Source organism: Myiozetetes cayanensis, unplaced genomic scaffold, assembly GCF_022539395.1.
Source record: "Myiozetetes cayanensis isolate MyiCay16 unplaced genomic scaffold, myiCay2020 scf28, whole genome shotgun sequence".
In the NCBI taxonomy this organism is placed as follows: Eukaryota; Metazoa; Chordata; class Aves; order Passeriformes; family Tyrannidae; genus Myiozetetes; species Myiozetetes cayanensis.
The window spans coordinates 7,253,386-7,269,616 of NW_026087499.1; the positions used below are offsets into that span (position 1 = coordinate 7,253,386).

Here is a 16,231-nt window from a genome sequence, read left to right on the forward strand (position 1 = left end):
GCCCCAGGGACGCTGCCCTTGGGATGGAGGAGCATCACAGAGCGGGGCTTTCTCCCTTTTCTCCCTAGAGCTGTGCTGCTGGGGGGCTTAGTGTTTCTCTCTCAGCTGATGAGTGGCAGGACAAGAGGAAACATCCTCAAGATGTGCCAGGGGAGGCTTGGATTGGATATCAGGGGAAATTCCTTCATGGAAAGGCTGCTCAGGCACTGGAAGGGGCTGCCCAGAGCAGAATCACCATCCCTGGAGGTGTTCAAAAACCTTGTGGATGTGGCACCTGGGGACACAGGTTAGGGGTGAACACGGTAGGGAATGGTTGGATTTGATGATCCTGGAGGGCTTTTCCAACCTTAACAATTCCATGATTCTAAACCCTCTGAAATAAAAGGCCTCAGCAGGCTCCAAGTTTAAAGGCAACACTCAGGAGGAGGAGATGGAACTTCCCAACCTGCCTGCCCACGTGGCTGCAGGCAGAACCCCTGGAGGCTGTGACACCTTGGATAACCAGGGAACAATATCCTGAGCTGGAAGGGACCCACCAGGATCACCAGGTCCAACTGCTGGCCCTGCACAACACATCCCAAACTCCCACCCTCTCCCTGAGAGCGCTGGCCAAGGAATGCTTTTTAAGAAACTTTTTCCATCTGTGCCATTTTTACCAAAGTCAGCAAAATTTGCTCTGGGCTCTGTGAGCCTCTTTGCACACTGATTTTCTTTTTTTTTTTAATTAATATTGCCCCCTCCTGCAGGACAGGACACATGAGCAGCTCTGGGGCAGCCACGTGATCCTCTGGTTCTGTGCCATTGCTATGGTTGATTATCCAAATGATCCAAAGCCTCTCTGGCTAAAGCCTTTCACTGGAAACACTCTTTTCTGGAGGATGGCACATGGGTGAGAGGAGTTTCACCCTTCTACACCCTTTAAAGAAAAGTTTAGGACACAGAAGCTCGAAGACAATTATTTTTTAACCAGTTTCACATCAGGAAATTCCAATTAATCCCCCTAGCAACACACTTCAGATGCCCCACCGGAGGGGGAGAAGTCCCTCCCCTCCTCTTTCTGCTGCCTGCTCATCTCCCTGCCAGGAATCTTCCAGCTAAAACAAGAAAGGAGGGGAAAAAATAAGCGACTAAAAATAATCAGGGAGGAAATCTCCCCGAACCAACCTTGCTTGGAGGCGCTGGCCGCAGTGCTGGGGGTGCTGGCAGACACGGGGGGGGTCTCCACGGCCCCAAATCCTGCAGGGGGGGGCTCGGGGACCTGGCTGGGCACCTGCTGGGGGGGAAGGACAAAGGGGTGAGAATGAGCCTGGGAACAGGAAAAGATGGAGCAACAGGAAAGTGGGGAGGTGAGACAGGAGGGGATAAAGAGGAGAAACCAAAGGCAGGGAAAACAAAGAGGGAAAATGCACAGGATGGTTGGATCCATTCAGGAAGTACATGGGAAAGGGAAGGAAAGCAGCAGAGAGAGGGGGAAAGAACAGCAAGGAAGAGGCAGCACAGCACAGCTGTCAACACACTTGGTTCTCCCAACGCTTCTTCCAGGGGCAGCAGGAATGTTCCTCCAGGTGGGACACACACCAAGGCTCCTGCATCTCTGTGATTTATGTTCCCTTGTGGGACTCGACCCCTTCCTCAACTGATCATTTATTTCAACCACCTCAGAGATTTAATGTCTGTTTATTTCCCTTTCTATGTATTTATCCACTGGTGACGTGTGTAGGAGTGTATGAACAGTGGACAGATGTCTCTGCCTGCACACACATCACTCATCAGCAGGAAGATCTTCCAGTTTGGGGTGGTTGTCTGAAAAGATCACCCACAACCAGCCTGGGAGAGGGACCTGCAGGGCAACATGAGAATAAAATCAACTCAAGGCAGAGCAGGAGGAGCTGATTCCCAAACAACACAGAGGGAGCCTGAGATTGTCTGTGTGGAAGAACAAAACTGCAGGACCAGCAAAGTCTGAAGAAAGGCTGAAGGAGTCCTGGCTTGTGGCAGAGAACACACATTTTAATTAATTAACCCCCATCATTAATGGGCAAACCCTTCACCTGTGTTCATGAAGATTTGGTAAAATCCTTTATATTTAATCTCAGAATTTAAGAAAGATCAAGTAACTGCCCCAACTCCCCAACCTCAGAGGTGAGACTCTTGTTTGAGTGAACACACACGGGGTAAGGCAGATGCAAAATCCCCTGAATTACACACCAGGGACCAGGCACAGAAGAAAATGGGGCTAAATCTGCATTTCCTAATCCCAGGTGGAAAGCCAGGCAGATCCCTGCAGGTGTCAGCTCTCACCCAGCTCCACACCCGAAAACTCCTCTGAACATCGACAGGAAACGGGATTTTTAAACAATCCAAACACAGCAGAATGCTCAAGATATGGGTGTCTAATCCCTGCTTTCACACAGCCTCTCAGAAACCCAGGAAAAACTTATTTCCCCATGCAAAGAAACTCTCTGTCAGCCTGCTCCTCTTTTTTTCCCCTCCCATTTCCAGCTTTTTCAGCTGTTTCATCTCAACAGAGCAGGGTAACAAGGGAATTATCTTTAGACACTGATTTTCACCGTTTCAGGGGGGGACTGGGAACAAGCACATCTGGAAAAATAAGAACCAAGATCTCAGCAGGGGTGAAGGGTTGAAGTTTTCTTTGGGATTGCTCCTCTTCCAGGAACGAGCCTGATCAATCAGCTGGAGAATGGATGGAGAACTGGAGCCCAACCTCCAGCTGAAGGAAAGAGGCCAAAGAAAACCCAGCTTTACAAATGAGCAGGTTTAAAGAACATTTTTTCCCCTTGCCCTCAGCAGATCAGGACTTTCATTTTATAGGAAATTTATGGATGAAATCAGTGGGGGAAAAGGAAAACGTGGTAAGAACCCCATGAATGAAAGGAGACCAGTGAAGAAGAAACTGAGCCCAGAAACTTTGTGGGTCAGGGGCTGTATTTCCTTAAGAAATGTGGGGAACACTCCTTTATTTTGTGGGAATGGTCATGTAAATGAATAAGTGGTGCTTATGCAGAGCCTTGCAGCTGCAAAACGGAGCATTCAGAGACTTTCTAGGAAGAAATCCCACTGAAAGTCACTCCATGATTTACGATGCTCCAAGGCTGGCTCTGGGTTATTCCAACCCCACCAGAGACCCAGCAAACACAAGGTCTGACAAACTCCTTGAGACCTGGGAGAGGTCTGCCAGGAAGGGAAGAGCATTTGCTCTTTAAAAAGTGATTTTCTGTGGAAGTCAGAAGTCTCTTGCAGGAACTTTAAAGCACTTCAACTGCTAAAAAGTAATTAAAACCCACTGCTGGAGCACTGGGAAACTCCACCTAAAGCCTTTGGCTCAAAGCACGTGGCTCATCCTGGCAGCAAAGCTCATTTTCTGGACAACTCCAAGAACTTTTTGATGTTAAGCACAATTCCAAGAATTTTCTGATATTCAGCACTTAATCTACAGAGAGAAGAAGGTGCTTCAGGCTTGTGTTAGTGAAGCTTCAGGTTTTATTTAAGTCCAAAAAAAAAAGTTCTGAGTTTAAAAAAATCAAAAAATAATTTGAATTTAAAGGGAAAACGGATCATTTGGAAGCCTATTCTTATTATAAAAGGGTTTCTTCTACAAATACAGAATCTGGGACAGGGAATGGTCTACAGCACTGGCTTCCTGCACTTCTTGAGGAAGTTTCTTCCCCTGTGCTTGGAACATTTAAATATGAATGTGAGTCCTGGATCACATAAAGAAGCTTTATTAGAATTTAGTGTCATTCTGAAATCCCACTGGACTGGGAGTCACGTTGATTGGATGATGAGGGGATGCCTTGCCAAGCCCTGAGATTGGACATTCACATTCTGAGTGTCTGACCAGAGGAAATCCCACCCACCCCACCCAGGGTTTGATCCAAGGGGGGTGGGACCAAGCACAGCACCAGGAGCTGCCCATAAACCATGGGAACCTCTGTGCTTGTGGCTGAGCATTGACAATCCACTGATCTGGGCCTGTTCAAAGCAGGAACACCCACACTGCAGCAGCTCAGCCCCTGAGCACAGTTATTAAGGCTCTATTTAATTTCATCCCAGATATTAAACGTGCTCCCAAGACTTGATTTAGAGAAGCTGTTGGGACAATAACTTGGAATTTTCCTGGCTTAAGTGGGCTTAAATTTTCAGTTATGTTACACTAATGAACTTTTTCTGGGGAGCCCAATTTCAGAGCTCTTCTGTGATTACCTAAAGTGCTTCCAAGCACCTCATCAGAAGGAAGGCTGGATATTAAACAAAGCAGTATTTGCATACCTTGGAGGAGGTGATTGGACATCACTGCTGTGCTCTGCATACAAATTACAGCTGATCAAAATTCAGGCTTGTTTAACCTCCTCTCGAAACACATTTATTTCCTTCTGGTTGACTTAATTGTAGTGTCTTAAAATAGATTTCAGAATGGAAGAAGTGCCTGGATTCGCTGCACCGGGCGGGAACACCGCGGGAAGCCTGGCTGGCTCCAGCTCTGCCCACTCCCAACAGGGAAAGTCGTTCAGCAGGAAGGGATGGGAAGAGGATCTCCCCAGGATTCCAGTGTTTGACACCTACAGCGTCTCCTCTTATGGAAAGAAGTTTAACCGGTGCCTTGTGGCCGCTGCCCACGATGGAGGAGGAGAAAGCAGGTGACAAAGCACAAGGTGGTGACAAAAGGATTTGACTGAGCCTGGGGATGACTGAAATCCATAACTATCCCACTGGTCTCGTGAGGGGAGAGGCTCTTGTTGCACCTCCAGGCAAGGTCCTGCTTCTGCCTCAGCACAGGCAGCGGGAAACCACTCACACATGGAGGGGGAAGGAAGGTTTCAGCTCAAAATAGGCTGTTTCACCTACAAGTTGGCAAAACCTGGTAACAGCCAACAGGGAAGAATATGGAAGAGAAAGAAATCCCACCCCAGCACCAGCCAGGCTCTGACCCACAGCCTCTCCCATCACCTGGAGAACCTTCCTGGCTTCTGCTCAGGCCCCCCAGGCAGAGACTTGAAGGGTCAGACCCCAAGATGTGTGACAAGAAGGGATTTAGGAGCTATGGAGAATGCCAGCTTGGGATATTTAAGACTTTTCTCCACATCAGAAAAATGTGGGTTTAAGTTTGAACACAGAGGGGCCAAATGTGAGAGATTTATCCCAGCTCTTTGAGAACATTCCCAAGTTCTGCTCCTTGTGGTGACTCTAAAGCAGCACCCCTGAGACAGAAGGTCTTTAGTTTGGACAGTGAAAGTGTATAATCAATCAGCTGTCATGATTCAATCAATCAACCCTGACATGGGACTTTCCTCAGGTGCACAGGGCTAACAGAAAAACATCTCATTTCTCACAGATATTTTGGCTGTTCCTGAAACTCCTCCCAAGCTCTGAGATCCACTGCTGATCCAAAGGGAGGGGGGAATTGCAGCAGCTCCACAGCTGCAGCTCCACACTGATGAACTATGAGTGGTAAAAATGACCAGATTTGGGAAAAAAAACAATAATCCTTGAAGAACACGGATAGTTTGGGAGAATCCAGGTGTCTGGAAGCTCAAGGAACTGGGATTGACACAACAAAGCAGAGCAGAGCAGAGCAGAGGCCCCGGGGAAGAGGGACCTTTGTTACCTGAGGCGGAGTCGGAGTGGAGGTGGGTCTGACGATGGGGGGGGTGGGGTTCCTGCTGCCCCCTCCAGACATGATTTCTTCTGTTATGTCTTTGCCTCCCTGGTTTGGATCCCGGATTCGGATCTGGGGGATTGAACACAGAAATGATTCAAACAAATCCCCCCCCGTTTTACCACCATCCTCGGACAGGACACGCTCCCAGTGCTCCCAGTGCTCCCAGTGCTGGGATGAGCTGTGCTCGTGGTTTGTCTCCATAACTTGAAATGCATGGCATGTCATGCCTTCATCTCCAAACCTGATTCAATCAAAACCTAATTTAATCATCAACCACCCCAGGTCGGTGTAAAATTCGTGTCCCCTGGAATTCAAAACGCGGGCTCTGCTGCTGGGACGTGAATTTCCTGCAGCTGAGAGGGTTTGGGGGACAGGTCAGGTACAGAGCTAAACCTGCCACGTAGTGAAAAGGGCAAGAAGTGAAAAAAAAAGGCTGTGTTTTACCCTAATGTGACACTCTGTGACTTTGCCAACCCAGCTGCTGGGAAAGGGGGAAAACAAATCAATCATTCCACCAAAACAGAGGGAATCAAACAAAACCGCTGAGAGGAGGGAAGGGAAAGTGCAAGAACAAACTGAAGTCCCACAAAACTCAGCAGCATTTAGGAAACAAGTGGGTTTTTGTGAGTCTCTTCACAGCCCCAAAATGGGAAGAAAAGATGTTTTCCAAAATAAACCACTCCAGAACACACTCACTGAACCCTCAATGACACTTGAGCCAATCCATGTCCCTGGACATGGGGAAGAGCCAAACTGTCTGGGATAATGGGAAACAGAGCCTTCCATCTTCCATAAGAATCAGAGAGTCTGATAAACCTGAAGCCAGAGCTGCTGTGTCCACCCACCTTCTCCACAGCTCTTGGCTGAACTCTCAGTAATTCCACGCAGAAATCCAAGCAAACAACTCCAAGCAAAGCAAGAGACACCAGAACCCTTCCCTCTGGAAACCACCAAGCTCCTCATAATCACCCCATGGCAGGGGCTGGAGCTGGATGGGCTTCAAGGTCCCTCTGAGCCCAAACCCTTCTGGGGTTCTGTGACATAAAATCAAACTGCAGAAGGGCTCTGTGGTTCAGCACGCTCAGTCCCGTGGGGTGGCTGCTCCACTCTGGGTTGTGAAGGCACAAAAGCACACATGGTACTCAGGGTGTTGGGCTTCTCTTACTTTTGACGGGGTTTTCCTGCTAAAACATTTAATTAAGCACAGCAAAAAGGACTTGGGAGTTGGCACAAATTGCTGCCCTCTCCTCCCCCTGCCACGGAGTCAATGGCACTAAAACAAGTTACTTAAATACCCAGCTGATGGTGGGTGTGGGGGTGGGAACACCAACACATTTAATTTTTCTTTAATTTCCCTCATTTCTTCAGTTGCAACACCAATTAGCAAACTGAAATAGCAACATTCAGAGAGAAGCATCTCGGGCATTTAAAATCCCTTTTCTGCCTCAAAGAACTCGGCTTTGCTGGCATGGAACTGCCTTAATCCCAGCTGAGCGTGTCTGATCAGCTCTGCATTTAAATGGCATCAGGATCTGGGCATGTCGTGTTTGGGATGCTGAAAAGAGACTCCTGGGGACTGAGGAGCTGCAGTTCCTGTGCTGAGGGCAGCCCCAAAAAAAGGCCTTTCCTGTGAGCCCAGCTCAGCTCTCCCAGTCTCCCAAATCACCTCAGCTCATCTTCAAAACTCCAGATACAAATATTCTGCATTTTGAGACAGCCCATGTCCCTTTTTATATTCCCCCTCCCACGAAACGGTTCTTTTAACATTTCTAAGCCACTCTCACATTCAGACTGGTGTAATTTCCTTTTCAATCTTTACAAATGATTCATTCACCAGTTCAAGTCCACCCCCATCTTCTCCTTTTTAAACCTTACGTTCTCCCTATGCACCTTTACTGTTCCCCATCATCCACCAGCAGATGGGTTTAAATTTCATTAATCTGCCTCTCTCCAATTCCCACCAGTGAATTAGAAAGAGTGGGAATGTGCTCTCCAAACTTCTACCCCCTGCTATAATGAGCTCAGGTTCTTCCAAGCCTGTAAATACATCCACAACTTACTGGTTTTCTATTTTTTCCAAGGCATAATATTCAATAATTTCTTTTTTTCTGTCATTTTGAACCAATTCCCAACATTCTCCCAAACTGAGCTGAGTTTGTTCCTTCCCACCTGGCTCTTTGGGAATACTCTCAGCAGCAGCACAGGCAGGGGAGGATCCCAGGCTCTGAGGGAGATGCTGCTGCTTTCACCCATGTTTATTTAAAACATATTAAAAATCTTTTCCTTTCTGACTGGTTGAGATGCCCCAAACTGAGAGCAGAGTGGAAAAATGGAAAATAAGCCCCCAGTTCAGCACTGTGCAATGTCTGATGACACCTGGCTGTGACAGGTAAGGCTTAACCTCTCTGGGAATCACAGAATCATGGAATCCTGGAATGCTTTGGGCTGGGAGAGACCTCAAAGCTCATCTCATTCCATGGGCAGTGACACCTTCTACTATCCCAGGTCACCCCAAGCCTTGGACACTTCCATGGATGGGGCAGCCACAGCTTCTCCAGGCAACCTGTGCCAGGGCCTCCAGCCACCACAAAGCTCAGTTTTAAGCTCAAGAAGGGTATTTATTTCCTTCCACCTCCCAATCCCCCAGGGAATGTGTCCCTCAGGGCCCTCACTCACCGTTTTCTTCTCCCTCTTGGCGGGCGGTGGCTGCTGCTGCTGCGTAGGCACAATGAGGGGCGCGGACTGGTACACGGGCTGGCTGGGGTAGAACGGTGTTCCTGGGGGGAAACAAGGATGGAAAAGAGGGAGAAGCTCAGTTTGGCTGTTAATGAAGCAAAAGCCAGCACAGGAGGTAAATCTGGCCATGGACTCCTCCTTTCCTCCAAACCCCAGAACTTCTAACAACGATCTGGGTTTGCTCTTCCTCGCTTCACTCAACAGAAGCTGCTCCTTCATCAAGACAAGAGATTAACCTTTATTTAATTATTAAAAATCATTTAATTATTACAAATAATCTTCATTATTAACATTTATTTAATTATTAAAATTTATTTATTTCATTATTTCACTGTAGAATTTTTAATTTCCATGGCAGAAAGGTGGCCACGTGCATCCGTTCCCGAGGGCCTGTGGACACCATCAAGGCACTAAAAGATCATCCTTGGAATCCTCTGACAGACAAACAGGTGGGTTTGTTGCTGCTTTTTTTTTTTTTTTTTTGCCTTTGAAGAGAAATTCAGTCAGACCCACACAAACAATTTGCAAGGTCAACTGCAGCCTGTTTTGAAGCATAACCAGAAAATTTAATTACAAACAATGGTCTTCTCGTGCTGCAGCTCACAAAAAGCACGAGCATGGTGATTAGTGCAGAATTTCACCGTGGTGCTGCTCACACTGGAACAGCCAATATGGTTCATTATGGCTTCCTTCACTGAGCGCTTTAAAAACGTGCCAGACATCAGGGTGGCAGAGCAGAGCTGCCTCCTGCCCACGGATCCGGTGTCAGGGGGATGTGCGAGGTGCTCCTGGGTTTTTTCCCTTCTAGGCATGGATATTGGATGGACTGACTGCTTGCACTTGCCCCTGGAGCAATCTGATTTATTCATATCTGATCATTCTTCAGCTGAACTAACCTTTAAATGGGAATGAAACCTGGATTGTGGCTGTAACTCAACCAGGGGTCACTGCGACCTCAGGCAAAGGGTGAAACCCAAGAAAGCCAAAGAGCTCAGCCCTGCATGGTCTGCTCTGAAACTGCAAAGGATCCCCCAGCTGAGAGCTGAGAGCTGAGAGCACCAGCTCTGGGCAGGCTCCCTGTCTGCAGCCTCACAGGGCAGCTTTGCCAAAGCAGAGAGCCCTGTGTGGCACCAGGGTGCTCCAAGGGTGGGCTCAGTGACTCAATCAACGCCTCGTCTGGAGGGTCAGGGTAGGGTAGCAGGACCTCAGATCAGGCCTCAGGGCACAGAAGTGTCCACCAGCACCTCTACAGCTTGGGAATCAAAAACTGCTGCCCAGAGCAGCTGTGGCTGCCCCATCCCTGGGAGTGTCCAAGGCCAGGGTGGACGGGGCTTGGAGCAACCTGTGGAAGGTGTTCCTGCCATGGGGTGGAATGGGATGAGCTTTAAGGTCCCTTCCAACCCAAACCATTCTAGGATTCTATGAACCCTCCTCCCTCTCTCCTTAAGAACAGTGATGAACCTCAAACTCTTCCCAGTAACACTGGTGGAGCTGCCCAGTGTGCCAGCAGAGTCTGGGTCAGGTGAGGGGACAGGAGCCAGCCTGGGAGCCCTGGAATGTGGAATTACCTTCATTTCTACAGACACCTGTAATGTGATCCCTGACAGACAGGCAGCTCCTCAGGGAAGGACTCTTCCTTTATGAGAAATACTTAAAAACCCAAATCCTGAAAAGCAGGAGTGAACTTCTCTGGGAAGAAGCAGAGCTTCTGTTGCAACAAGTCAAGTGAACGTGTCAGTGCCACACTCTCTGCTCTCCTGCCTTTTCATCACTTCCACTTCTACAGCACTCAAGTTTTATTTTCCCTCCTTCCCACGGATCATTTCAAGGTCCTTCCCAACACTGTAGGGAATTCCCTGATATCAGAGAATGATAAACTGCAGAACTGAGTTATAAAAATGCACTGTCCATCCTCACAAGTTTTGCCTTCATCACCTTCTTTAGGTCCTGCCATGGTTTTGACATCCAGCAGCCACACTGGCTACAAATCCTGTGGTTTATGGGAAAAGGCACTGCCAGCAGCTTTATCCATGCCTGGATTGCAGATTCAGCTGTTCCACAAGCCTGCCAGCACCTGCTGAGAGACTGAGCATTCCCAGTCCCTAAAAATAGCAAGGAAGGAACAGGAGGGAAAGGTGGATGAGCACAGACAAAGCTGCATCATCCCCTTCCTCAGCTAAACCTTCCCTGCCTGGAAAACTCTGCAGGATGGAGAGCTCCAGCCTCACCCACTGATGCTCCACAGACACAGCAACCTAAAAACAAGCTGGGACTGAAAGATTCCAAGTTTCTGTGCAAGAAAACAGGCGCTTCCAGCAGAGGAAAGCAGCCAGAAAGGAGCCTTTCCCTAATTACAGGAGTGAAGACTAAGCAGGAAGTAAGAAAGCAGACCTGTAACAGCAAAAAAAACGAGGAATACTTGGTAATTTCCTCACTTAATGGATCGGATTTGAAGAATCATCGCAATATTCCTTCTGGTTTTTTCTGGGATAAACAACCAGGAAGCAGCTGCCTCATAATTACCCTCCCTCCTTCTGTTCTGAAACTGCAGAACCAGATTTGAAGGGTTCAGGGCAACCTTTCAACACAGTCCCATGAGCTCCACACACACCAAATAAAGAAGGAAAATATTAAAAAAGAGAGTTCCGACCTTTCCAAATGATACACAGGGAAGCAAGGGGGGCTTTGCTCCCCTTCCAAAGGGATCTGTGTGTGGGAAGAGCAAACCTGCAGCTCTGCCAAGGGCGCAGGGCTGTCACTGCTCAGCCTGGAAGGGAATCAGTCACCCCAGGGCTCTGGAATTCCAACAGCTCCAGCCCATGGGAAGCTGATGGTACCTCTGCCCCCAGCAGGTCACAGAATGTGATGGGCTGGTAGAAACGAGAGAACAAAATGCTTTAAAATTGATCCTGAGAGGTGAAAACCCCTCGAACGTCAACCCACACGAAGGGGTGATGGATGCAATCACAATTTCCACACATTGCCATAAATGAGCAAGGGAAGAACTGACAGACATGAGTGCAAGACTCCTAATTCTGCAGCTCCAACACAGCGTGCAGGAGCTGGTCTGACTGAACCATCCCAACACAGACCCCATGGAAAGCCTCCCAGGGGGCTGTGATGTCAGGAGGACATGGACTGTACACGGCAACACGCTGGGAATTGTTAAAAAAGACCTCCCTGCTTTTCTGTAAGAGGTGATTGCCAAGAGGAGAGGTGGGGAAGGACAGTCACCCACTGGCTTTGCAAGCTGGGACCCAGGGGAGAGGAGCTGGGAGGTCCTGGAGGAGTCAAGGACCAGGAGACACGGACAGGAGGGATCCCCAGCCCTGGACACGCAGCCTGGAATGTTTTATTGAAGCTTTGAACCTCAGGACCTGGGACAGTCACAGAATCACAAAATATCCTGAGCTGGAAGGGACCCACAGGGATCATCCAGTCCAACTCCTGGCCCTGCACAGACACCCCAACAATCCTCCCTGTCCCTCAGAGCGTTGTCCAAACCCTCCTGGAGCTCTGACACTGCTCTGGGGAGCCTGTTCAGTGCCAACCACCCTCTGGGGGAAGGACCTTTCCCTGAGATCCAACCTGACCCTCCCTGGCACAGCATCAATGCAGTCAAACACCCTGAATACATGTACATATGATGATCATATCTATGACAATCTCCCACCCTTTTGGCTTGGGAAAAGGCAACACCAGGAGTCGCCCACGAAAGGGCCAGATTTCAGCCTGTGCAGGAGTTACAGACTCTTCCACTGCACTACATTGATCTTTGCAGCATAAAACCAGGAACAAACCCATGGCTCATCCCTCACTAAACACCGAACAAGGAACACAGGGATAAGAAAGTCAACTGCTGAATTCCTGGGAGCAAACCCAGGGCACGGCTCAGTGGAAACCAGGGCTGCTAGATGTACCCACAATACCTTAATAAATAATAATGATTGAGCAGGGACTAAGAAACAGCCCCCATTCCTGGTCCCATGTGATCCTGGGCAGCCTTTCCTGAGGCACTCACACAAACAATGCTCTGGCAGTGGGGATTTTTCAGGAGTGAATAATCAGGGCTGCGACACCACCAAATTTAGCAGCTATTTGAAGTTCAAACAAATGCTAATCCAGCTTGTTATTGTAAATCTGCAGCTTGACAACAGAAAAAACACACCCAGGGAAGATTCTGTGAGAAGTCTGCAAGCAGAACTTACCGTAGGCATTGGGGAACTCTCCAGGACCTGGGCCTGGATAGAAGGGTCCCGGCCCCGGGGGCTGCACAGGGTATTGCTGGGGGGGCCCGACGTACGGGGGGCCACTGTGACGATACTGGGGGGACAAAAAGCACCATCAGTTCACACAGGAGCACACAGAACCTGCAATGGAGCCCCCCAAACCACCAGGGAGATTCAGGAGTTACAGAGCCCTCCACGGTCATCGAGTCCAACCATTCCCTCCCCCCCGATGTTCACCCCTGAACATGTCCCCAGGTGCCACATCCACACACCTTCTGAACACTTCCAAGGGTGGTGACTCCACCACTGCCCTGGGCAGCCCATCCCAATGCCTGACCACCCTTCCCATGAAGGAATTTTCCCCAATATCCAATGGAAACCTCCCCAAATGTTACTGTTAGAAAAATGAGAGGTCAGGTAAAGACAAGGCAGGGAGGACTCGAGAGCTGAGGCAGAACAGTCACCTCCCTGATTCCAGCAACACTGTGTTTTAAGAGGCCCAAGGTTTTAGAGGGACTGTAGATCTATTAAGTCAATTTAGATACATTTAAAGCACAAATATTTTCCAAGAGCTTGGTTTCCCGTTGTTTGGGACTCCTGCAGCCTCCATGCACAGAACAAATACTTCATACAGAGGAAGGACAGAGGCTGAACCACAGAATCCTGGAACCACTAAGGCTGGAAAAGGCCTCTAAACCACCAAGTCCAACGTTCCCCCAGCACTGCCAGGGCCACCACTAAACTGTGCCCCCAAGTGCCACATCCACATGTTTCCTGAACACCTCCAGGGATGGTGACTCCACCACTGCCCAAAGCCCCACAAAGCCTGTTCCACCCTTTCCAGGAAGGAATTTTTCCTAATATCTAACCTAAACCCCCCTGGCACACGAGGCCAAATACAGAACCACCAGCTTGGTTCCACAGACACATCCTCCTCCCACCAATTCCTGCCAGGTCCTGGAGCAGAGGTGGCTCTGCAGCCCCTCAGGTGCCTGGCTGATGGATTTACCTGTGGGATACAGTACTGGGGGCCCTGAGGCATCGGGTAGGGCATTGGCAGGTGGTTCACCATCATGATGTGCTGGTTGGTTTGGTACACGGCAGTCGGGGTCTGTGCTCCGGGACGGATGGAGGGGCTGCTGTTCTGGATGGTGGCTCTTGGAGGCTGGATCTGAGGCCTCTGAAAAAACTGGGAGAGGGAAGGGAGAGGGGAGAGAAAACCAAGAACCGGTCAGACTTTCTGGGAAGGGATTAGAAACACCATTACAATATTATAATTACAATATTAGTTTCCAAGGGTTGCCACGCATTCAGAAAGCTGCAGGACAGTCTGGGTTTATCTGGGAACAGCAGGGCTTTCTATTTTACAAGGCAGAAGAAGGCAAGAAACGTTACAAACTAATAATTATTAGTTTGCAACTAATAACAATAATTATTAATTTGTAGCTATCAAATTGTACAGCTCAACTTTCAGAGCGAACATTGGGAAAAGGAGTTTGTCTCCTTTTTTTTTTTTTTAAAAGGTGGGTTGGCTGCTCAAACCCCCACCTTTATAAATACTCCAGGGAAATAAAAGATCAAGGCAACTGTTCCAATGTACCTCCAGAAGAGCTAAAAAGCTGGAATTTCCCAATGGCCAGAGGCACCTCGTGCCTCTCCTTTCCACTGACTGCCCCAGGAGACTCGTCCTGCCCCGCTTTCCAAAGGGTGGCAACTCGTCCCAGGGTGGCACCGAACTCTTCTACCACGTTGGGATGAAGTGATGCCCCAGGTGGATGGAGCAGGGCCAGCACACCAAGCAACCCCCTGGCCCACGGCAATCCCGGGATGGAGCATTCCCAGGGCTGGAACGCCTGGCTCTGGAGAGGCTTTGGAGTCTTGGAAGTCAGGAGGTCAAGAAATGCATTCACTGACGGAGGAATGGTACAGGTGAGACACTTATGCCATGCAGAACCAGGAGTTGGAGTTACCTGTATAGGTCTGAATCCTCCCTTCAATAACGAAGCAAGAAAGCAGCAGGAAACAGAAAGAAAGCCAATGGAACAGCTTACAGATCAACAGGAAGGAACAGGATCAACATGCACCCTAACTCACACAACTCCAGCCACCTCCTGCCCTGCTCTGCATCACCCCTTGCACGAACTGCCAAGGAAAAGTGGTACTGAGGACTCTCAGAATCCCACAGGGTCAGAAACTTTTGTGCCTCCCTATAAAATTTGTCCAGAAAAGTTTAAAAAACGAAAGGAAAACACCAAACACCAACCAAACCATGACTGACTGCAGGAGATGTGACACTACACGAAGACTTTCTGTGTTTCCTCTGTTCTTAAAACATCAAATATTTCTCCTGTCTGGTCTCTTGCAGTGATACAGAGGGAGCAGATAAAGCAGAAATCCTGGCTCCAAGCGTGGATTTCTCTCCATTAGACTGGGAGGGTAAGAAATGCCACATATTTTAACTGCTTACCAAAAAAATAATGATAATAATTAGGTCAGCACACATCACACCAAACCCTGCTGGCTGCTGTGCAGTGATGGGAACAGTCTGGGAGCAACTGTGTGAGGAGGGGTGAGAAGAGAAGGGAGGGATGACCACTGAGGAATGAGGGAATGAGCTGGGATTATCCACCCTAGGTTCAGGGAGGATGAGGGAGGATGGAAGGAAGCTGTGATGCCTCTATCCTTGCCATGACAATGAGCTTAAAATGGTCATTCTGGTGCTGCTGAAGACTCTGTAACACCTGAGCTGCTCCCCACAGCAAACGATTTCTCCAGGAAAGCCACGGATGACTCCGCCTCAGAAATCCAGGCACTGTTAAGAGGAGCTCAATGATTTTATGTCCAGCCCTGTTAATCTGGATGGAGAACTGTCCCCAGCACACTGTGACCTGAACCAGGAGAAGGCAACTGTTTGGGGAGAGAAGTTTGGAATGAGGGTGCAGAAGGAAAACCAGAAGAGCATCGCCCTGCCATGGTCCTGCTCCAACCACGCTGGGGCTGTGAGAGGGGGGGAACCACACAAGTGTCCCAGGAACCAGGGGCAGGTGCTGAATTTATGGTGAGAATCACCAGAGCCTGCAACTTTTCAATATCCAAAGACACAAAAAAAGTGCAAAAGTCTTTTGTTATTTCACTGCAAATCACTGACTGATGATTATTTATAACCTGTTGGCAGCACAGGTCTAACCAAGGTGGTGGGAAATTCCACAGTCCCCACAGGGTTGTGTTTATGCAGAGTGAAAATGGGCTGGAGGCTGAAGCAGGACCTCTCTCAACAGCTGATGGCAGCTCCATCCACAAGGAAATGGATGGAAAAGCACAGAAAAAGCCACGGGAGACTCCACCAGTGCCAGCCAGACACGATCCTAAACCTGCTCCTCAAGTTCCCGCTGCACCTACAGAACCTGCTCCCACCACACAGACACCTGAGGGAACACTCACAGCAGCAGGAACTGCCTGCTTATGGAAAGCTGCTCATTTCCATCACTGGCAACTGGTCCCTAAAGGCTCCTGAGGGGAGTCCTGAGGGGGACACACTGGAAGTTCCATTTCACGGCACACGAGCCGGGTGTGTTCCCACCGGAGC

At 49.0% G+C, this 16,231-nt stretch overlaps 1 protein-coding gene across 13 annotated transcripts in view; it reads right to left on the reverse strand.

The window, feature by feature from the left end:
• EIF4G3 (eukaryotic translation initiation factor 4 gamma 3) overlaps positions 1–16,231 on the reverse strand; it is a 141,830-nt gene that overhangs the window by 49,217 nt on the left and 76,382 nt on the right. For 8 of the 13 annotated variants that reach the window (XM_050322688.1, XM_050322684.1, XM_050322680.1 and 5 more), the window contains 6 exons: positions 14,616–14,636; positions 13,655–13,834; positions 12,625–12,739; positions 8,357–8,457; positions 5,627–5,749; positions 1,165–1,273 (listed from right to left, as the gene is read on the reverse strand). In XM_050322688.1, the coding sequence (XP_050178645.1) occupies positions 1,165–1,273; positions 5,627–5,749; positions 8,357–8,457; positions 12,625–12,739; positions 13,655–13,834; positions 14,616–14,636 (649 nt within the window). The remainder of the gene's footprint in view (positions 1–1,164; positions 1,274–5,626; positions 5,750–8,356; positions 8,458–12,624; positions 12,740–13,654; positions 13,835–14,615; positions 14,637–16,231) is intronic. The other 5 variants (XM_050322689.1, XM_050322681.1, XM_050322682.1 and 2 more) reach the window with 3 other exon arrangements.